The sequence below is a fragment of the Vanessa cardui genome, chromosome 13 (genome assembly GCF_905220365.1).
Source record: "Vanessa cardui chromosome 13, ilVanCard2.1, whole genome shotgun sequence".
Lineage (NCBI taxonomy): Eukaryota > Metazoa > Arthropoda > Insecta > Lepidoptera > Nymphalidae > Vanessa > Vanessa cardui.
The window spans coordinates 13,860,913-13,882,799 of record NC_061135.1 but is presented as its reverse complement, the minus strand read 5'-3'; the positions used below and the strand labels follow the sequence as shown (position 1 = coordinate 13,882,799).

Here is a 21,887-nt window from a genome sequence, read left to right as displayed (position 1 = left end):
CATATAAAAATTAAATGAAGCTACCACCGATTCGAAAAGTAGGTTCTACCGAGAAGAACCGGCAAGAAACTCAGTAATTACTCTTTTTCAACGGTACTCTTTTTCAGTAGTTGTCTACTTTTCAATTCCAAATTGTAATGTTTAATTTGAAGGGGGGCCAATTGTAATATATAATTGGCTAAAATATAAATTTAAATTTAAAAAATATTAATTTTCTTCGAGGCAAACTAAAAATGCGGTAGAGCTGGACAAGGTTTTTATATTAAACAAATCCTCGAAAGAAAGTGCTCCGGAAGTCAGTTAAATAACCCTTCAACATTACAAGTAGATTTACAGAAAAGGCAAATCTATGTTCCAAATTAATTTATTCAAAAGAATATATCAAAATAATTTTAACAATTAAAAAGTCTTAAAGTAACAACAGTAACAAAATCGGGCGCTTGGATGTTTACATCCATTTAAATTCACTAATCTTAATTAAATATTTACCAATTGTAAATGTTTTAAAGTTAGCAAAAATATTTTAAAGTTAGACTAAGTTATGTAATAAAAGTTACAAACAAGTCAAAAATTAAGTGTAAATAACGTTACAATAAGGTATAAATATCCTTAAAAAAAAATGTTTGAATGCCAAATTTTCATAAAGTTATAAAAATGTATACTAAATCCCACAAAGTTCCAAAGTTGACGCAAAAATAAATATGTAAAAACTACATACCGAAATCCAGAGGTTAAATAATTGTTATAAAGTTTAAACTTCCTTTACACGGTGTACGGTTTCTAAAATTTAATCTTCAAAATATCCAAAGAAATAAAGTTCATGAGTTCTTCGAAAAGCGTTGAAAATAATCCACTCGAAGATACAGCCAAAGAGAATAATTCGAGGAATCATCCACGATAATAAAGTTGTAGAAAATAACTGCAGAAAATAAATTTCGAAAATAACCATTGAAAATAACTGCAAAAGAGAAACAATTCTAATTAGAACCTAATACGAATTTCGAAAATCTATAGTTTCACTTTAATAATCCAACCAACTTACCCGGTCAATTCCGGTTATTTTCCAAAAATAACAAAATGCATCATGGGAAATATTCTAAAGATCCCCTGTAAAGAACCACAATCGTTGTTACGAAACCGAACAATTGAAATAAATTCAAATTTCGAAGAAAGTTTTTCGACTTACCACGAGGCGACAAATATCCAAATTTATTTATGTAATCCGACATGGATTTACTTCCAATCGTTTAAATTAAGACATATCGTGCCTTAAAACTTCAATTTTCAACAATATTCAATAGTTTAAACCAAATAAAAGTTACAAAAACTTTGAAAATAATTTAGCGTCACATTTCGACTTAAAAGGCGGAAGGAAAGTGAGGTCTTAGACAAATGTCAAAGATCATCTCAAAGATAATATAAAGATAATAAATTACAATTAGGTCAGGAACGCATAATGCATAAAAAGTGCATTTTTATTTTAAATGTCAAATTTAGCGGTATTTTTAAATGATGCATAAACATAGCCTTAGAAATGATTGTCAAAGTCAAATGACAGATGACATCCGATAACCTATGTTAGAAATTTAATATTTTTTGACGAAATTATTTAAAAATGGATGAAACATGTAACGTGCGCCACAATTACGTTACAAAATATTACCAATTTTATTACAATCCCAATCATAAAAACGTCATAATGAATATATTTTTAAAATTGAAGGTGAACCTGGCGTACGAGAACGTGAAGGAAGTGGACTGCCTGGACATCTCACGCGAGGGCTGCGACGCGTGGGAGGCGGCCGTGCGGCGCTACGAGGACCGCATCGGTACGACTGCGCGTGCGCAGTGCATGTGGCGTGTGGAGTGACACTAACCTGCCCCCCCCCCGCAGACCGCGTGGAGACGCGCATCACGGCGCACCTGCGCGACCAGCTGGGCACGGCCAAGAACGCCAACGAGATGTTCCGCATCTTCTCGCGCTTCAACGCGCTGTTCGTGCGGCCGCACATCCGCGGCGCCATCCGCGAGTACCAGACGCAGCTCATCCAGCGCGTCAAGGACGACATCGAGGCGCTGCACGAGAAGTTCAAGGTCGCTACGATGATTATATGCTGTATCGATAGTTACAGCGCAACACTATTGCGTATAGTATGACACAAATTAGATGTAGCATCGGAAAATGCAATGGAATGAACATAAAACCGATTGCTGCCGATTTACACAACCAATAGAAATAGCTCCCTATCGCGCCATTCGACGCTATTCGTCGCTATAGATTCACGCGTCAGAGGAAGCAAGTGCATGTAAATCGACGCGTCAAATTGACGAATATATTAGGTCATATGATATTATACGTTATTACGTTTGTGTAAAGATCATATTCGCATGACAAATAAATATTGATAATTTAGGATAGCGTACTCAATTCGGATGTGATCGGTTTTACGAATTTTGCCGATGCGACAGCTAAGTTGTGTCCTACTATACATATTTATGAGCACAATAATTTTCCCTCTAAAATCATGACACAGACTTCGCCGACATTCAAGTCGCCATTTAAACACGAATCCAGGACATTGAAATCAGCTGGACTTTTGCTTCTAGTGATTGAATTTAATTTTAATGTAGTAAATATTTTTTTTAGGTCCAGTACCCGCAGTCGAAGTGCAGCCGGCTGTCTCTGGTGCGCGACTTGCCCCCCGTGGCCGGTTCCATCATATGGGCCAAGCAAATCGACCATCAGCTCACGGCCTACTTGAAGCGGGTCGAGGACGTGCTCGGTAAACTTGATTTAAGTTATCGCAGACACTGAGCACAGACGAGTCGAGATGGCCCAGTGGTTAGAACGCGTGCATCTTAACCGATGATTGCGGGTTCAAACCCAGGCAAGCAGCGCTGTTTCATGTGCCTAATTTGTCTTTATAATTCATTCTTTATTTCATTGGAACAGCGTGGTGGAATATGTTCCAAACCTTCTCCTCAAAGGGAGAGGAGGCCTTTAGCCCAGCAGTGGGAATTTACAGGCTGTTGTTGTTGTTGAGCACAGACTAATCCATTCATTAACGCGTTCGTTACATTTTATAGGAAAGGGCTGGGAAAACCATATCGAGGGACAAAAGCTGAAAGCAGACGGCGACAGCTTCCGGCTTAAACTGGACACTCAGGAAGTGTTCGATGATTGGGCTCGTAAGGTAAGATACGAATGAGGGAAACAAGCAAAAACAAAAAAAAAAACAATAAATTGAACGATATATTATTATTTGTTGCTAATTTCAGGTCCAACAACGTAACTTGGGCGTATCCGGTCGGATCTTCGCAATAGAATCGGTGCGCGCTCGCTCCAGCAAGACCGGCACCGTACTCAAATTGAAGGTCAACTTTTTGCCCGAAATCATTACACTCTACAAGGAAGTCCGTAACTTGAAAAACTTGGGATTCAGGTGAGTGTGTTTTATATTTAAAGCAGATCTGATCTATCTGATGGTGAGGTCGTTAACTTAACTATCAATGATGTATTATGGCTTGGTGGTAGAATAAATACTGAGAGAGTGAAGCACATCAGACAAGCCTGACTTGTATAAACTACGCCACCTGTTAACAAACTGCTTATAAAGTTAAAAAACAGAAACGATGACAACACAAACAACGCCACGTTCCCGATATCATATCCAAACAAACGCTATGAAAATATATTGCAAAACAAACCAATATAATGTACATGAGAAACTTTAATTTCAATTTTAATTTTTAGATATTATTATCATTCTTAAAATGTTATGTGAATAAATATAAATTTGATTTTCAGAGTACCGCTCGCCATAGTGAACAAAGCTCACCAAGCTAATCAACTATATCCCTTCGCGATCTCGCTCATCGAAAGCGTACGCACTTACGAACGTACGCTCGAAAAGGTATTTATATTAACATCCGTCTTATAATAAAAAAAATATGCCAACATTCTCACAACGTAAGCACCACGAAATAACATAGAACAATAATAGTTGCCACTTCTATACGCCTTCCAATACAACGCGAAGGGAAATGAAAATACACTTGATATATATTATAATGACGTCACTAACACCTGTGTATTTAATTTGTGCAGCTAAATAATAGGAACCATACGAAGGTAGCTTATTTATAGGCCGCATGATATTATTACAATGCTTGAGAAACTGAGCACATTTTGCTTTTTTAATTAATATGCTTTAAAAAGCTTCATTATTTACGTTGTTACTGTATACAACACTTATCTGAGTGCCGTATTTAACATTGTGCGTAATGATAGAGTTTGAAAATGAGCATTGCTTATCTAGATAGTGCAAATTGGCTTAGATTTTTGTGAAATTTTTGGTCCCACTTGTTTGACTATATCCTAATTAATGTAAAATGTTCCAGATCCGCGACAAGGCTTCGATCATACCGCTGGTTGCGGGGCTTCGTCGCGATGTCCTATTCCAAGTTTCCGAGGGCATGGCTCTGGTGTGGGAGTCGTACAAACTCGACCCGTACGTGCAGAAGCTTAGCGAAGTCGTACTACTATTCCAAGAAAAGGTAAGGAAAAAATATATTCCTCGAATGAAGATTTAACTTTATATAATTTTTCACGATAGAAACTAAAGTAAAGTAAGTAAAGTAACAGCCTGTACATTTCCCACTGCTGAGATAAGGCCTCCTCTTCCATTAAGGAGAGGGCTTGGAACATATTCCACCACCCTGTTCCAATGCGGGTTGGTGGAATGCACATGTGGCAGAATTTCGATGAAATGAGACACATGCAGGTTTCCTCACGATGTTTTCCTTCACCGCCGAGTACGAGATGAATTATAAACACAAATTAAGCACATGAATCAGCGGTGCTTGCCTGGGTTTGAACCCGCAACCATCGGTTAAGATGCACGCGTTCTAACCACTGGGCCATCTCCATAGAAACTATTAAGGGTTAATTTACCCATTTGGTCACAATGGTCGTGTGCGCCAGGTGGAGGACCTGCTGGCCGTGGAGGAGCAGATCTCTGTGGACGCGCGCTCGCTGGAGACGTGCCCGTACTCCGCGCACAGCCTGGCCGACATCCTCAGCCGCCTGCAGCGCGCCATCGACGACCTGTCGCTGCGCCAGTACAGCAACCTGCACCTCTGGGTGCAGCGCCTCGACGAGGAGGTACGACAAAACAAACACATAGACACATCACATATAGATTCATTATTGTTAAAGCCTCACATTTTATGTAAATATTCATAAAATAATAAATAAGTTTAAAATAAAATATAATATAAAATGAGATAAAATGTATGTAATCAAATAGTATGTCACTATAAACAAATCACGATTCATCCTGAATCGCGCTAGCGAAGTTGTCAACTGAATCTTCATATATGTCATGGGCGGTAAGCAACGGCAGCTCATTTCTGAATCGCGCAAGCGTTGTGTTCGCGGGAAAGTACAGAAGGGTCGCCCTGTTTACATACGGGCTTTTTCATACAAGTGTGTATAAAGTCGGTTCACCTTGCAACGGTTGATTTACTGAGTGTAATCCCGTAGTAGGTGGCTTTTATTGGATGCGTGTCGAACAATTATTATTATTTTTTTAATGGCCTGTTTACACCTGTAATAATTTATTCACCTAGATTTAATACCCTGTATCTACTGCCAAGTGAAAGTGTTAGTGATAAGTCGATGGTGTAACTATTTCCAATAAATAAATAAAATAAAACAATATTATATACCTCATTCTCTTGTATGTCGATGAGGAGACTTAATTCTTACAGTACAAATTATACTCTTTATGACTACAAATGCAAGAAGTGAATTGAAATGAATTATGTATGTATACAAAAAATAATGTATTTTGCAGGTCGAGAAGAGTCTTGCTGCTCGCTTGCAAGCCGGTATTGAAGCTTGGACCATGGCTCTGTTGGGCAAGACAAATGAGCTCGATCTCTCCATGGATACATATTCTCCCACCGAACAGACCCACAAACCAGGTGGTGAACCTCAGGTAATGTTTACGTACAAAATGCCTTACAAATAATTAGTGAAATAAGAGTAAATATGTTTTGGTATTATTGCTTTAAATTTGAATAACGATTTTGTGATTGTGGTACAGATCGGTCGCGTGGTGCACGAGGTGCGCATCACCAACCAGCAGATGTACCTGTTCCCGTCGCTGGAGGAGGCGCGGTTCCAGCTCATGCGCCAGATGTTCGCCTGGCAGGCCGTGGTCACCAGCCAGCACCGTTTGCAGAGCACTAGGTACGTTTGGGGTCTTTATTTAGTTATATATATTGCTGGCATAAACAAGCAACATCAGCGTCAAGTCACACAACCTCCGTTTTAAAAAAAAAAAAAAAGCGGGAGATTCGTAGTTGACACATTGAGAATGGCAATTATAATTATTACGGTGTAATGTGATTATTGATGGTTATTTGTGTTGTAGACTAAATGTTTTTCTTTTGTGGTAGATTGATTGTTATTATAAATTAAAGATAATTGTTTTAGAGGTTAACCTACTTCCTACTTCTGGTTCTAAAAATATATTATCAGAATGATGAAATATTTACTCATATGCATGGTTACAACTAATACGTGTGGGCAGGTACCAGGTGGGCGTGGCGCGGGCGCAGACCGCAACCTACAGGAACCTGCTGACCAAGCTGCCCGGCGGCTCGTCGCCGCTCGAGAACGCGTACGACGCCATCGAGCAGAAGATCTCGCAGGTGCGCGAGTACGTCGACGAGTGGCTCCGGTGAGTATGCGTGGTGAGGCTGCCCGGCGGTGGTGGTGGTACGGCTCGGCTGTGACGAGGGTACCCCCGCAGGTACCAGGCGCTGTGGGACCTGCAGCCCGAGAGCCTGTACGGGCGGCTGGGCGAGGACATCGCGCTGTGGATCAAGTGCCTCAACGACATCAAGAAGTCGCGCACGACGTTCGACACGTCGGACACGCGGCGCGAGTACGGGCCCGTCGTGATCGACTTCGCGCGCGTGCAGAGCAAGGTGGCGCTCAAGTACGACGCCTGGCACAAGGACGTGCTGGGCAAGTTCGGCGCGCTGCTGGCCGGCGAGATGGTGCAGTTCCACGCGCGCCTCGCCAAGTCGCGCGGACAGCTCGAGCAGCAGACCATCGGTGCGTCACTCCATCCGTAGTGTTGCTTGCCTACTTGTATTGCAGCTTGCCTACTTGTATTGCTGAGGACGCGTCTCCCGCCTGTTGCAGAGGCGGCGTCCACGAGCGACGCCGTGTCGCTGATCACGTACGTGCAGCAGCTGAAGCGGGAGGTGCTGGCGTGGGAGAAGCAGGTCGACGTCTACAGGGAGGCGCAGCGCATTCTCGAGAGGCAGAGGTATACAGCAATACTTATTTGCTTGTTGCGCTGCTGTATCAGCTCATATTATATAATGGCTGAATGTTTCGTGTAGATTCCAGTTCCCTGCGCAATGGCTACACGTGGACAACATCGAGGGCGAGTGGAGCGCCTTCAACGAAATTATGCGCAGAAAGGACTCCTCCATCCAGACCCAAGTAAGACGCCGTTTTCCCTATTTTATAAATTGCTACTAATTAAAATTTTCACCAGAAAAATAGCACTAAATAAAATATATATGAAAAACAACATTATATAAAATACATTAAATCCTCCTGTTCCAATTTTATACTCAACGACCAATTTCACGGACCACAAAAAAGTAACTAAAGTTCACAAGTTTATTTACAAACACTCCCATACAACTAGTGCATAACGTAAAATAATATATAGACACAACCATGGTAATTTGTTTCGTAGGTGGCATCACTGCAGCAAAAGATCGTGGCCGAGGACAAGGCAGTGGAGGCCCGCACGCTGGAGTTCCTGGGCGAGTGGGAGCGCAGCAAGCCCACGGACGGCTCCACGCGGCCCGAGGACGCGCTGACGCGCCTGCAGGCCATGGAGACGCGCTACACGCGCCTCAAGGACGAGCGCGACAACGTGGCCAAGGCCAAGGAGGCACTCGAGCTGCACGACACCGGTGCGCTTGTTCTACTACTACTACTACTACAATAATGGTTTTTATTCAATGAAGCGACTTTTTTCGAGATGGCCCAGTGGTTAGAACGCGTGCATCTTAACCGAGGATTGCGGGTTCAAACCCAGGCAAGCAGCACTGATTCAAGTGCTTAATTTTTCTTTATAATTCATCTCGTACTCGGCGGTGAAGGAAAACATCGTGAGGAAATCTGCATGTGTCTAATTTCATCGAAATTCTGCCACATGTGCATTCCACCAACCCGCATTGGAACAGCGTGGTGGAATATGTTCCAAACCTTCTCCTTAAAGGGAGAGGAGGCCTTTAGCTGTTTTTGAAGCGACTTTTTTAAATGTAATGTTATAATGCATAATTCTGTGATTTACAGGTAGTTCAGTGAACAATGAACGTATGACGGTGGCTTTGGAGGAACTGCAAGATTTACGCGGAGTTTGGAGTTCACTCAGCAAGATTTGGACCCAAATAGATGACATCAGGGAGAAGCCGTGGCTCTCGGTACAACCGAGAAAGCTAAGGTAAGTCTTGTCTTGGTACTTATTACAAATCATACTTTTTATTTATATTAAAACATGAATATTATACATCAATAGCTTGGTAATATGAACGTTACAGAATCTATGCCAATCCCTTGCGACTATAGTCCTCCCCATTTCTAATGCCAGGTGTACTTTTAATTGGACGAAAATCATCTAAATTCGCTTTGAAAGAACGGATACCATTTAATGTTCGTTTTGATCGCAGGCAACAGCTGGAAGCGATGCTGAACGAGCTGAAGGAGCTGCCGGCGCGGCTGCGCATGTACGACAGCTACGAGTACGTGCGCAAGCTGCTGCAGTCGTACACGAAGGTGAACATGCTCATCGTGGAGCTGAAGTCGGACGCGCTGAAGGAGCGGCACTGGCGCCAGCTGTGCCGCGCGCTGCGCGTGGACTGGGCGCTGTCCGAGCTGTCGCTGGGCCAGGTGTGGGACGCCGACCTGCTGCGCAACGAGCACACCGTGCGCGACGTCGTCTCCGTGGCGCAGGGCGAGATGGCGCTCGAGGAGTTCCTCAAGCAGGTGCGCGAGTCCTGGCAGAGCTACGAGCTCGACCTCATCCACTACCAGAGCAAGTGCAAGATCATCCGCGGCTGGGACGACCTCTTCAACAAGGTCAAGGAGCACATCAACAGCGTCGCCGCCATGAAGCTGTCGCCCTACTACAAGGTGTTCGAGGAGGAGGCTCTCACCTGGGAGGAGAAGCTGAACCGTATCAACGCTCTGTTCGATGTGTGGATCGATGTCCAGCGCCGTTGGGTATACCTGGAGGGAATCTTCAGCGGTTCTGCGGATATTAAAACTTTGTTGCCGGTCGAAACTAGCCGCTTCCAGAGTATAAGGTAATATATTAACCATTATCTTAGCATAACAACTAAACTGCTATGTGAATTGCTCCTAATCGTTGGTAACAATTTATTGCTACTTATATTTTTAATTTTAGAAATATTTTATAGTAAATATATTTTCCTCCAGTTCGGAATTCCTCGGCTTAATGAAGAAGGTAGGTAAATCCCCAATGGTTATGGACGTCCTTAACATACCCGGCGTGCAACGCTCTCTGGAGCGACTGGCAGACCTACTGGGCAAGATACAGAAAGCATTAGGAGAGTACCTGGAGAGGGAGAGGAGCAGCTTCCCTCGGTAAGTCGTTAAAAGTAATCACTTCTGATCCAACGAAAAATCTGAAGTAATTAATAGTAAGACATTTAATGAATTATTGTATTTTAGTTTCTACTTCGTCGGTGATGAGGATCTCCTGGAAATTATTGGTAATAGCAAAAACATCGCTCGGCTCCAAAAGCACTTCAAAAAGATGTTTGCGGGAGTCGCGGCCATCATCCTCAACGAGGACAACACCATCATCAACGGCATCGCCTCGCGGGAGGGCGAGGAGGTAGGCAGCCGCCCACCCGTACCCGCGTCAACACGCGCACCGGCCTAATGCGAGGCGTGCCCGCAGGTGTACTTCACGTCGCCGGTGTCGACGGTGGAGAACCCGAAGATCAACTCGTGGCTGTCCATGGTGGAGCGCGAGATGCGCGTCACGCTGGCGTGCCGGCTCAAGGACGCCGTGTACGACGTGAAACAGTTCAAGGACGGCAACGTGGACCCGCAGAAGTTCATCGACTGGTGCGACAAGTACCAGGTGAGGGTCGGCCCGCCTCCTCGTGTGCGTGTGGGGGGGGGCGGGGCGTGACGCAGTGCTGCTGGTCCACAGGCGCAGATCGTGGTGCTGGCCGTGCAGATCCTGTGGTCCGAGGACGTGGAGGCGGCGCTGGCGGGCGGCACGGACCTGCAGCGCGTGCTGCAGCACGTCGAGAACATGCTGAACATCCTGGCCGACTCCGTGCTGCAGGAGCAGCCGCCGCTGCGCAGGAGGAAGCTCGAGCATCTCGTGAGTCCGCACTGAGGAGTCCAACGTACGTGACACGAAGTCCGACTGCGACTTTGCTAACTCGACTGCTTTGCGAACAGATCAACGAGTTCGTCCACAAGCGCACGGTGACGCGGCGCCTGATCGCGTCCGAGGTCAACAACTGCCGCTCCTTCGAGTGGCTCTGCGAGATGCGCTTCTACTTCGATCCGAGAAATAACGATGTGAGTTGTAACACAACAGCAGCAGCTTTGACGAGAATCATCGAAACATAGTCAATGACTAAAATAAATTGGATTCAGACAGTTATGAGAGTGCAGATTATACGAGCATGTTTTGTAACGCAGGTGCTGCAGCAACTGACGATCCACATGGCGAACGCTAAGTTCCTGTACGGGTTCGAATACCTGGGCGTGCAGGACCGCCTGGTGCAGACGCCGCTGACGGACCGCTGCTACCTCACCATGACGCAGGCCTTGGAGGCCAGGCTCGGAGGCTCCCCATTCGGTGAGTACCGCTCACGTCTATATGTAACTATAGATTTATTTATATTAAAACAACAGCCTGTAAATTCCCACTGCTGGGCTAAAGGCCTCCTCTCCCTTTGAGGAGAAGGTTTGGAACATATTCCACCACGCTGTTCCAATGCGGTTTGGTGGAATACACGTGTGGCAGAATTTCTATGAAATTTGTCACATGCAGGTTTCCTCACGATGTTTTCCTTCACCGCTGAGCACGAGATGAATTTTAAAGACAAATTAAGGACATGAATCAGCGGTGCTTGCCTGGCTTTGAAACCGCAATCATCGGTTAAGATGCACGCGTTCTAACCACTGGGCCATCTCGACTCAGTATTATCCATCTCGTAAATAATTTAGACAATGCATTATATACTTTGATTATCTATTTAATCCTTTTAAAATCATATGTTATCTGGTTTGTATGATTGATGCCGCCAGGCCCCGCCGGCACGGGTAAGACGGAGTCGGTGAAGGCGCTCGGCAACCAGCTCGGACGCTTCGTGTTGGTGTTCAACTGCGACGAAACCTTCGACTTCCAAGCCATGGGAAGAATCTTCGTGGGTCTTTGTCAGGTACGCTATTCATAATTACTATTTTTCTAAATCATTATGTACAAAAATTAATTTATGTTTTCTCTAGGCTACTTTGTATTGTAATTAATGATATTTCTACAACCCAGCTTTGATATAATATTAAAATAGGCTATTTGACTGTTTTTTAAAATCCATTTTATATTATTTAGTAGAGGTTAAGGAACCCAGTAAAAATTGTTTTTTTTTATTTCTAGTACATATTTACCGAAAAATATCATATTAAAAATTCCATATTTAAAGGCGCGAAAAAGATACTTGGACAATATGGCGTTGCAATGGGGTCGGTGACGTCACTTTGCTGTATTTTAATCTGTGGTACATATAGTAGAAAAGCAAGGTTTACAAGAAAGTGACTTCATCATAAGCCCGGCCTAGCAGGAGCGTTTTGTGTCACGTGACAAACGTTTGAAAAAATGCATTTTTATTTATTGATTTTTGAATAAATTGAGTATTATTTTCAAGTTTCGTTAGTAAATAACCATTTTTAAACTCATTATATACACTGATTACAATAATTCACAATTTATTTTTGCATTGTCAAATAGCCTATTAATGACTTTTTCTGCAATCCACTGATAGCTTCGATATTATATTAAAATTGTAATTTGTTTTGTTCAATTTAATTTCAATGTACAGGTGGGTGCGTGGGGTTGTTTCGACGAGTTCAATCGTCTTGAAGAAAGAATGCTGTCCGCTGTGTCGCAACAAGTGCAGACTATACAAGAAGCTCTCAAGAGTCACCAGGAAGGAGACAATACGGGTACATATACTTTCGCTTTTAATTGTTTTTTTTATATATCATCCAGTATATAACATTATGTGGTAATATTTCTGTTTCAGCTAAATCTATAACAGTGGAACTAGTGGGTAAGCAAGTGCGCGTCAGCCAAGACATGGCCATATTCATTACTATGAACCCTGGCTACGCGGGTCGTTCCAACTTGCCCGACAATCTCAAGAAGCTGTTCCGAAGCTTGGCCATGACGACGCCCGACAGGCAACTGATCGCTGAAGTCATGCTGTTCAGCCAAGGGTTCAGGACTGCAGAGAAACTCGCTTGCAAGATCGTACCTTTCTTCAAGTAAGCACTACTAACCTCTTTTTTTACTTGTCTTAAAAGTAGTAAATTAAAGTTTACTAAATCTACTAACCGAGCAGTCATCTCCTCCTCGTCAAAATATTCAGTCTATTAATATTTACTTGATGATTTCTGACTTTGTATCATCAATTTACAAAGATATTTGACCTGCGAGTCGTATTTGAAATTGCTTACAAAGAAAGGAATTTAAAAACGCTAATATTTCTCTTTATTTACAGACTTTGTGACGAACAGCTGTCAAATCAATCTCACTACGACTTTGGCCTGCGTGCTCTGAAGTCGGTTCTCGTGTCCGCCGGAAACGTCAAGCGTGACCGCATTCAAAAGATAAAGGTATTGAACACATTTTTACGTTTTTCTAACATTTATTTTAGGTGTGTTTAAACTAACAAGGTGCTATCATTGTAGGAGAACCTCATCGAGCGCGGCACGGAGGCCCCCGACGAGGCCTCGATAGCGGAGTCCCTCCCCGAGCAGGACATTTTGATCCAGTCCGTCTGCGAGACCATGGTGCCTAAACTTGTGGCTGAGGACATTCCTCTGCTGTTCTCCTTGCTGAACGACGTCTTCCCTAACGTTGGATACACCAGGGCCGAAATGACCGGTGAGCGAGACAGAGATATAATCTATCTCGTATTTCTTTATCATAATTATACTCACACATGGTAATTTTTAGGTCTGAAGAATGAAATTCGGGCGGTCTGCGCCGAAGAATTTTTGGTCTGCGGAGAGGGAGACGAGCACGGCAACACCTGGATGGAAAAGGTAAATTACGAATATTTCAAATCAATAGTAACGAATGCAATGGTTACATGCTGCAATTAATATCCATAACAAATTAATACTACTAATTCGGTTAAGGATCACTAGATAACTAAGTGGGGGAAAAGTCACTCATCTCATCGTCGATCAATCGTGCAAATCCAGCGACGCTTAACGGAGCACTATTACTTATTATTTACTCATCGACATAAGCATCCGTGACCCTGTCACCACCGCTCCCATGATCACAGTCAAGGGGGGGGGGGGTGTCACAGGCCGTAGTGTCATAAGCCGTAAGTAGCGCGACTGAGTGGGTGGTTGTTGCATGCGGCGCAGCGGCGCGGCGCGGGCGGGCGCGCGCAGCACAGCACGTGGATCGAGAAGGTCAGTCGCGCCGCCGCTTGTGTGTCCCATGTCTGCCGCCTTCCCGTTTATTATTTCAGTTGTACCTGTCCGTAGCCCGTTTTCGCTTTATACTTTTAAATAACTACTCTAACACGACTTACACTAGCATAGTTTTAATTAGATTAGCATGCTGCCTGGCTCTGGTCGTCCTGTTATATGTCCTGCTGTCCCCGATACTTGTAGTCAAACGTGTGTCTTCCTCGTCGGTAGAGCGTCTTCAGATTAAACTTTAAGCCCATCCTCCACGTGAAGTCTTTATGTGGAGTCACCCCACGCAATATATATTTTATTTGCTGCGCACTCTTCATTTGCATTGCACAGACATTACTCAATCCTAGTTCCTTCATTGAAAGGTCGAAATTAAAATGGCTGAGTAGATTTGCAAAGAGTTTGTATCCTGTTGCTAAATCCAAGTTTTTTTAATTTAGATACATTTTGTTCTTTCTCTTATGTTTCTTTAATTTGTATTTTAAACGTTTTATTCAGTTTTTATTGTAAGTGTGGCGTGTGCAGGTCCTGCAACTGTACCAGATATGCAAGTTGAATCACGGTCTGATGATGGTCGGACCGTCGGGAAGTGGAAAATCTACAGCCTGGCGTGTACTGCTTAAAGCTTTGGAACGGTAAGTGCTATATCAAACTATACATACAGAAGTTGACCTTTTAGCAATACTATTCAAGACTGACACAATAATACAGGATGTTTCTTTTTTTTTTGATTTTTTTCTTAAGGCCTTCTCCCAGATTTCATTGAGAATTTTTTGATAATTTTGGACTTGATTTTTGTACCGTTTAAATTCAGGTTTGAGGGAGTAGAGGGCGTCGCTCACGTCATCGATCCGAAGGCGATGTCAAAGGAAACGCTGTACGGTGTCCTCGATCCGAATACTCGCGAGTGGACCGACGGACTGTTCACTCATATACTGAGGTTAGTACACACATACCGTTTTTCTATAATTCGTTCGTATTAAGTCGGTTATATAAATTGACGACCTCCGTGGTCGAGTGATGTGTACACCGTTTTTCATGGGTACACCACTCCGAGGTCCCGGTTCGATTCCCGGCTGAATCGATGTAGATTATCATAAGTTTTCTATGTTGCCTTGGGTCTGGGTGTTTGTGGTACCGTCGTTACTTCTGATTTTCCATAACACAAGTGCTTAAGCTACTTACATTGGGATCAGAGTAATGTATGTGACGTTGTCTCATATAGAAAATATAAATGAGGCACTCGTATGGCCCGCAGGAAGATAATCGACAACGTGCGCGGCGAGATCAACAAGCGGCAGTGGATCATCTTCGACGGCGACGTGGACCCCGAGTGGGTGGAGAACCTCAACTCCGTGCTGGACGACAACAAGCTGCTCACGCTGCCCAACGGCGAGCGCCTGTCGCTGCCGCACAACGTGCGCGTCATGTTCGAGGTGCCGCCCCCTGCCTCACCTTGCCTGACCTTGCCTGACCTTGCCTGACCTTGCGCACTCGCACTGTCTCATGATCGTAGTTAACTTCCATTTGGCAAAATACACCCGTATGGCGTTGTATCAAGTTATATACAATACCAAGAATCCTATGATGTTTGCAAATACTATTGGTGTATGCTATATTTTGGCTCCTAAACAAATTCGACCAAAAAATGATTTGTTTCTGTAATTCTAGCCATTTATGTATATTGTTACAAGGATTATTGCTAGTTGTTAAATATTTTTTCAACCAGTATAGAAGTATCAGGCATATTATAATATCAGGCAATTTAAGCATTTTCTGAAAAGTGTATTCTAACAAAAATAATGGTGTAACTTAGGTACAAGATCTGAAATACGCGACCCTCGCCACGGTGTCCCGCTGCGGCATGGTGTGGTTCTCACAGGACGTGCTGTCAACGGAAATGATCTTCGAGAATTACTTACTGAGGTAAATACATTTTATATGATCATAGTTATATACAGTCTTTTTGTCAAGTTTCACCATATTTATTATTAATTCCTGTCACAAATCCATGACTCTAAATGTGGCTTTAAGTGACGCCGTTTTTCCACGCATTGCAATTATCATGACGCATAATTTTTTTTGTTTACAGTACAGTATATTTAACTGTATTAACATTTATATGTATCTGTGTCTATATCTGTATGTATAACACCTGCTTCATTTTAGGTTAAGGAATATACCCCTGGAAGACGGCGAAGAGGATTCCTTCAGCATCGTAATGGCAGCACCGACCGCAGGCGGCGATCAAAACGCCACGGAGAATATACTGTCGCCGGCGCTCCAGGTATGGGACGGGCCCCGGGGCCAACATTGACGGAGAGACCCGTGCAAGTCACTTAGCGTTACTGTTTCGTGCGCAGACGCAGCGCGACGTGGCGGCCATCCTGCAGCCGCTGTTCTACGGCGACGGGCTGGTGGTCAAGTGCCTGGAGCGCGCCGCCAGCCTCGACCACATCATGGACTTCACGCGCCACCGCGCGCTGTCCTCGCTGCACTCCATGCTCAACCGCGGCGTCAGGTGCGCTGCCCTGCCGGCCTCATCGCTATCGTCCAGGGGGCTCCCTTCACTAACTGGTATGATATTTTTATAGGAACATCCTCGCCTACAATCGGCAGCACCCTGACTTCCCGATCACCAACGAGCAGCTGGAAGCTTACGTACCCAAGTGGCTCGTGTACTCGTTGCTGTGGTCGTTCGCCGGTGACGCTAAACTTAAGGTGACCCATATTCGATGGACTCATAAATATTTATTTCTCATAGTTCGGAGGTAATCGATTTAAAAAAAGTAAGGAATAACACACTTTGACCGTATAATTATTCCACAGGACCGTAACGAGTTGGGTGACTTTATAAGGTCGGCCAGCACGATGCTCCTGCCCAACTGCGGGGCCAACCAGCACATCATTGACTTTGAGGTACGGCGGCATCGCACCAAGCGAAGAAGTCGCGGGAGTATCGATATCGATCTCTTGTGTACGGTTGGACTATGCGCAGGTGTCGATAACTGGCGAGTGGGTGCCGTGGTCGGCCAAGGTGCCGCAGATCGAGGTGGAGACGCACAAGGTGGCCGCACCCGACGTGGTGGTGCCCACCCTGGACACCGTGCGCCACGAGGCTCTGCTCTACACCTGGCTGGCCGAGCACAAGCCACTCGGTACGCTGACGGCTGACTCAAATGGTAGGGCAAATTATAACGAGGATGTATTTTTATTCGTGTGTAACTGTTTTAGTGCTGTGCGGTCCCCCCGGTTCCGGTAAGACCATGACCCTCTTCTCCGCGCTACGAGCCCTGCCGGACATGGAGGTGGTCGGTCTCAACTTCTCGTCGGCGACCACTCCCGAGCTGCTTCTCAAGACATTCGACCACTACTGCGAGTACCGCAAGACGCCCAACGGGGTCGTACTCGCTCCCGTGCAGGTAAGCTACAATACATTATGTGCACTCCGCAGCGACTTTGATGCGATAAACTACATACCTTTCCAACATTTTAATAACGCGACTTTCACTCGTTTCCAGCTCGGAAAGTGGCTCGTGCTGTTCTGCGACGAGATCAACCTGCCCGACATGGACCAGTACGGCACGCAGCGGGTTATCTCGTTCCTGAGACAACTGCTCGAGCACAAGGGATTCTACAGATCGAGCGGTAAGTAGTCCCCCGCCCCGCCCCCCGCCACTGCACTCGCACGGTGCTGAGTAGTGACTGACGCGCGGCCCGCAGACCACTCGTGGGTGCACCTGGAGCGCATCCAGTTCGTGGGCGCCTGCAACCCGCCCACGGACCCGGGCCGCAAGCCGCTGTCGCACCGGCTGCTGCGCCACGTGCCCGTCATCTACGTGGACTACCCGGGCGAGACGTCGCTGGAGCAGATCTACGGCACGTTCACGCGCGCCATGCTGCGCATGCAGCCCGCGCTGCGCGGCTACGCCGAGCCGCTCACGCAGGCCATGGTCAAGCTGTACCTGGCCTCGCAGGAGCGCTTCACGCAGGACATGCAGCCGCACTACGTGTACTCGCCGCGCGAGATGACGCGCTGGGTGCGCGGCATCTGCGAGGCCATCCGCCCGCTCGACAGCCTGCCCGTCGAGGGCCTGGTGCGCCTCTGGGCGCACGAGGCGCTGCGCCTCTTCCAGGACCGCCTGGTCGAGGACTCGGAGCGCCAGTGGACCGAGGAGAACATCGACAACTTCGCCATGAGGTTCTTCCCGGGTGAGTGAATGTTTCTATTGAGGATGTTCTATATCAGCGTCGAAGCTATATCACGGTTACAAACGGTGCATCGTTCCCGATCAGGTATCAACCGAGAGCAGGCTCTGGCCCGGCCCATTCTGTACAGCAACTGGCTGAGCAAGGACTACGTGCCCGTCCAGAGAGATCAGCTCCGCGAGTACGTCAAGGCTAGGCTCAAGGTAAGCTCGCTCACTCACATTTGTAATTTCTATCGCAGTGGAAATTCAATAGTGCTTGTATCAACTTGTCGAACTTTATCAAATGGATCCCTGTGTAATCTTCCATGACTGCGCCAGGTGTTCTACGAGGAGGAGCTGGACGTGCCGCTGGTGCTGTTCGACGAGGTGCTGGAGCACGTGCTGCGCATCGACCGTATCTTCCGGCAGCCGCAGGGACACTTGCTGCTCATCGGCGTCTCCGGCGCCGGCAAAACCACGCTCAGCCGTTTCGTGGCCTGGATGAACGGGCTCAGCATCTTCCAAATCAAGGTACGAAAGATAACCGTACGCCACAAAAATATACTGACATTTACCGAGTCTAAATTGCTCAGCTCTGATACTCACTTAATGTGAATTGGCTTTGTAGGTCCACAACAAGTACACCGGCGCCGACTTCGACGAAGATCTCCGTTCGGTTTTGCGTCGCGCCGGCTGCCGCGACGAAAAGGTCGCCTTCATCCTGGACGAGTCCAACGTGCTCGACAGCGGCTTCCTCGAGAGGATGAACACGCTCCTCGCCAACGGAGAGGTCACTGACCTACTTATTATCAAATTATATATACAATCTATCGTGTATAAGACCATACTATATTTGTACTACTGTTCACAGGTGCCCGGTTTGTTCGAAGGTGATGAATTTGCAGCTCTCATGACACAGTGCAAAGAAGGTGCCCAGAGGGAAGGACTGATGTTGGATTCTAATGACGAATTGTATAAGTGGTAAGATAATATGTGGTAGCGACTTAAGAGTTTACACATAAATAAAACTAGAACCCGTGTCGAAAGCCACGGGCGCTCGCGAGCGGAAAGCAAGTAACGGCTGCGTGCGCAGGTTCACGGGGCAGGTGATGAGGAACCTTCACGTGGTGTTCACCATGAACCCGTCGTCCGAGGGCCTGAAGGACCGCGCCGCCACGTCGCCCGCGCTCTTCAACCGCTGCGTGCTCAACTGGTTCGGCGACTGGAGCGACGGCGCGCTCTTCCAGGTGCGCTACAACACTCACTAAACGAAATACTTAATAAGAAATCTGTTAGCAACACATGATGACATTTCACGTGTATTAAACTTCACTAACAAAGTAAAATGAATATGGGCACTGACGGTGTAACGGTGATGGGGCGGCAGGTGGGCAAGGAGTTCACGTCGCGCATGGACCTGGACTGGGCGGAGTACGCGCCGCCGGCGGAGTTCCCGCGCGCGTGCGGCGCCCTGGGCCCGCGCCCCGCGCACCGCGCCGCCGTGGTCAACGCGTGCGTGTACGTGCACCAGACGCTGCACGCCGCCAACGCGCGCCTGGCCAAGCGCGCCAACCGCACCATGGCCATCACGCCGCGCCACTACCTCGACTTCATCCAGCAGATGGTCAAGCTCTACGCCGAGAAGCGCGCCGACCTGGAGGAGCAGCAGCTGCACCTCAACGTGGGGCTCGGCAAGATCGCCGAGACCGTCGAGCAGGTCGAGGAGATGCAGAAGAGCCTCGCCGTCAAGTCGCAGGTGCGCCCCCGCGCTCGAGTGCGCGTTAAGTATAACTTGAGTCGCAAATGTACTCTATATTGACATTTTGCTATGGTTTATTTTCAATATCACAGGAGCTCCAAGCTAAGAACGAAGCCGCCAACGCGAAACTCCGACAAATGGTTAAAGACCAGCAGGAGGCCGAGAAGAAGAAAGTCGAAAGTCAGGAGATCCAGGTTTGAAACCAGTTGACAACAGAGTCCAAACTGAAATTAGTGTCCGTTTCGAAACCGATGTAACAACCATTCTGTAATGTTGCAACGATGCAGGTCGCACTAGAGAAGCAAACGAAGGAAATCGAAGCCAAGCGCAAGGACGTGATGGCGGACTTGGCACAAGTCGAGCCGGCGGTTATCGAGGCGCAAAACGGTTTGGTTCCTTTCTTATCTGTCTTCCCTCTCTGTCTAACACACCGTAATATTTCAAAGCTTGATTAGCAAAATTCAGCCACAAAAATATGAAAATTATATCCCTGAAATTAAATCATTTTATGTAACTTGTTTTTGTGGTTGCACGTTGATGTAGTTTAATACGCAAATATCCCCAATCCTCATGTAGATGTAGATATGTGTTCGCCATCTAAACGAGATCCGATGTGAGGCCGTAGGCCTAGCTCCTCGTTAGTCGTACGCCGATGTACGAAAAGATCGTAAGTGTGTCTGCGGAGCGTACGTTTCGTATTAAGACGAAGCTGATCCCAAACAGCGGTCCGATCGATCAAGAAGCAACAGCTGGTGGAAGTGCGGTCGATGGCCAACCCGCCGTCCGTGGTCAAGATGGCGCTGGAGTCCATCTGCACCTTGCTCGGCGAGAAGGGGGACACGTGGAAGGGCATCCGCTCCGTTGTCATGAAGGACAACTTCATATCCACTATTGTTAACTTCGAGACTGAGAACATCACGTTAGTGCAGTTCAGTTATGGCCGGGAAGATCGCACGTTTCTCTCTCTCTCTTCGCCTCTCTCGTGAAGGAGACGGCAAGTTTCGATAGCCACTAAGTCATTAATATTAATACAACGTGCGATCTTTCCACAAGTAAAGAAATAGATAAATATGTAAAAGTCCATCGATAGTCCTCATCTCACTCGAATGTAACTGTAGATAGCAACCATAAATGTACCCTTCTCAGTCCGATATTTATTGGCAAAAACATTTTAGTGTATTTAGTGCATCGAAAATTGTAATATTTATTATACTGTCTGTAACACATATTTTACTAAGCATTGTACGTATTTATAAGTTCTATACTCTTTGTTATCGTGAATGATGTTTAAACGAATTAGATGATTAATATTGTACATAAGCTAAGCTTGCTCGCATACGTGACGATGTCATGAATGTACCGCATCGCAACCGGCCCGGCCCGTCCGGCGCCGGCGCACATTAACCCCGTGACTAACCCGGCGACGTACACTCAGCTAAAGCCCGTTTTGTTTCTCTCGTATCTCGCTCTCGCTTGGCGGGTGTGGGCTCTGCAGCGGTGAAATCTATAAAGAAGCAGCACCTGGTGGAGGTGCGCTCCATGGGCAACCCGCCCGCCCTCGTCAAGGTGGCGCTGGAGTCCATCTGCCTGCTGCTGGGCGAGAACGCCACCGACTGGAAGGCCATCCGCGCCGTCATCATGCGGGAGAACTTCATCAACAGCATCGTCTCCAACTTCTCCACCGAGGACATCACGTGAGCACGCCTCCACGCTTACCCGTCTCGTCCCCCGACCCTGGAACTGCTGTCCGGTGGTGGTCCGATGGTGCGGTGACGATGGTACTACTTATCATGCTCGGGGCGTCACCGTCCGACGGCGGCGGGGCCGAATGATGAGTGGTATCACTAGGAAGTATTGCGCGAATAGGTTTATTTACGTGAAGGTGTTATTGTTTAGTCGCTTCGGGCTTGCTTTTGCATGGTGAATGTCTGCATTTGTAATTGTTCGTATTTTAAATGCATAACGAATTTTCCAGAATATTATATAGAGTAGATAGTGCCCGTTGGAAACCCGCCCCCTAGCGATCGATCTCAAACCATAATTTAACAACTAGATCCTCCACGTTGACAATGTATCGTAGTCGAACATTAATCATTGCAATCAGTAAACAGCAGCATCCTAGATATTTGAC

General features: G+C 46.2%; 1 protein-coding gene across 3 annotated transcripts in view; it reads left to right on the top strand.

The window, feature by feature from the left end:
* Positions 1 to 21,887, top strand: part of LOC124534829 (dynein heavy chain, cytoplasmic) — a 33,570-nt gene that overhangs the window by 3,634 nt on the left and 8,049 nt on the right. Inside the window, exons 12-62 of one of the 3 annotated variants that reach the window (XM_047110852.1) lie at positions 1,724 to 1,829; positions 1,895 to 2,094; positions 2,648 to 2,783; positions 3,088 to 3,194; positions 3,280 to 3,443; positions 3,809 to 3,914; positions 4,402 to 4,557; positions 4,985 to 5,164; positions 5,859 to 6,002; positions 6,111 to 6,256; positions 6,600 to 6,749; positions 6,822 to 7,129; positions 7,220 to 7,346; positions 7,423 to 7,525; positions 7,788 to 8,010; positions 8,396 to 8,543; positions 8,770 to 9,405; positions 9,539 to 9,706; positions 9,794 to 9,959; positions 10,026 to 10,211; positions 10,284 to 10,460; positions 10,541 to 10,663; positions 10,787 to 10,946; positions 11,399 to 11,532; positions 12,190 to 12,313; positions 12,394 to 12,634; positions 12,871 to 12,985; positions 13,061 to 13,256; positions 13,329 to 13,417; positions 13,751 to 13,798; positions 14,333 to 14,442; positions 14,622 to 14,747; positions 15,066 to 15,243; positions 15,624 to 15,733; positions 15,977 to 16,094; positions 16,171 to 16,328; positions 16,402 to 16,528; positions 16,637 to 16,726; positions 16,806 to 16,965; positions 17,042 to 17,229; positions 17,329 to 17,455; positions 17,531 to 18,019; positions 18,104 to 18,219; positions 18,337 to 18,528; positions 18,626 to 18,787; positions 18,869 to 18,978; positions 19,091 to 19,244; positions 19,385 to 19,753; positions 19,849 to 19,950; positions 20,044 to 20,143; positions 21,252 to 21,450. In XM_047110852.1, the coding sequence (XP_046966808.1) occupies positions 1,724 to 1,829; positions 1,895 to 2,094; positions 2,648 to 2,783; positions 3,088 to 3,194; positions 3,280 to 3,443; positions 3,809 to 3,914; positions 4,402 to 4,557; positions 4,985 to 5,164; positions 5,859 to 6,002; positions 6,111 to 6,256; positions 6,600 to 6,749; positions 6,822 to 7,129; positions 7,220 to 7,346; positions 7,423 to 7,525; positions 7,788 to 8,010; positions 8,396 to 8,543; positions 8,770 to 9,405; positions 9,539 to 9,706; positions 9,794 to 9,959; positions 10,026 to 10,211; positions 10,284 to 10,460; positions 10,541 to 10,663; positions 10,787 to 10,946; positions 11,399 to 11,532; positions 12,190 to 12,313; positions 12,394 to 12,634; positions 12,871 to 12,985; positions 13,061 to 13,256; positions 13,329 to 13,417; positions 13,751 to 13,798; positions 14,333 to 14,442; positions 14,622 to 14,747; positions 15,066 to 15,243; positions 15,624 to 15,733; positions 15,977 to 16,094; positions 16,171 to 16,328; positions 16,402 to 16,528; positions 16,637 to 16,726; positions 16,806 to 16,965; positions 17,042 to 17,229; positions 17,329 to 17,455; positions 17,531 to 18,019; positions 18,104 to 18,219; positions 18,337 to 18,528; positions 18,626 to 18,787; positions 18,869 to 18,978; positions 19,091 to 19,244; positions 19,385 to 19,753; positions 19,849 to 19,950; positions 20,044 to 20,143; positions 21,252 to 21,450 (8,552 nt within the window). Of the gene's footprint in view, positions 1 to 1,723; positions 1,830 to 1,894; positions 2,095 to 2,647; positions 2,784 to 3,087; positions 3,195 to 3,279; positions 3,444 to 3,808; positions 3,915 to 4,401; positions 4,558 to 4,984; positions 5,165 to 5,858; positions 6,003 to 6,110; positions 6,257 to 6,599; positions 6,750 to 6,821; positions 7,130 to 7,219; positions 7,347 to 7,422; positions 7,526 to 7,787; positions 8,011 to 8,395; positions 8,544 to 8,769; positions 9,406 to 9,538; positions 9,707 to 9,793; positions 9,960 to 10,025; positions 10,212 to 10,283; positions 10,461 to 10,540; positions 10,664 to 10,786; positions 10,947 to 11,398; positions 11,533 to 12,189; positions 12,314 to 12,393; positions 12,635 to 12,870; positions 12,986 to 13,060; positions 13,257 to 13,328; positions 13,418 to 13,750; positions 13,799 to 14,332; positions 14,443 to 14,621; positions 14,748 to 15,065; positions 15,244 to 15,623; positions 15,734 to 15,976; positions 16,095 to 16,170; positions 16,329 to 16,401; positions 16,529 to 16,636; positions 16,727 to 16,805; positions 16,966 to 17,041; positions 17,230 to 17,328; positions 17,456 to 17,530; positions 18,020 to 18,103; positions 18,220 to 18,336; positions 18,529 to 18,625; positions 18,788 to 18,868; positions 18,979 to 19,090; positions 19,245 to 19,384; positions 19,754 to 19,848; positions 19,951 to 20,043; positions 20,144 to 20,479; positions 20,676 to 21,251; positions 21,451 to 21,887 lie in introns of all 3 variants that reach the window. The other 2 variants (XM_047110853.1, XM_047110854.1) reach the window with 2 other exon arrangements.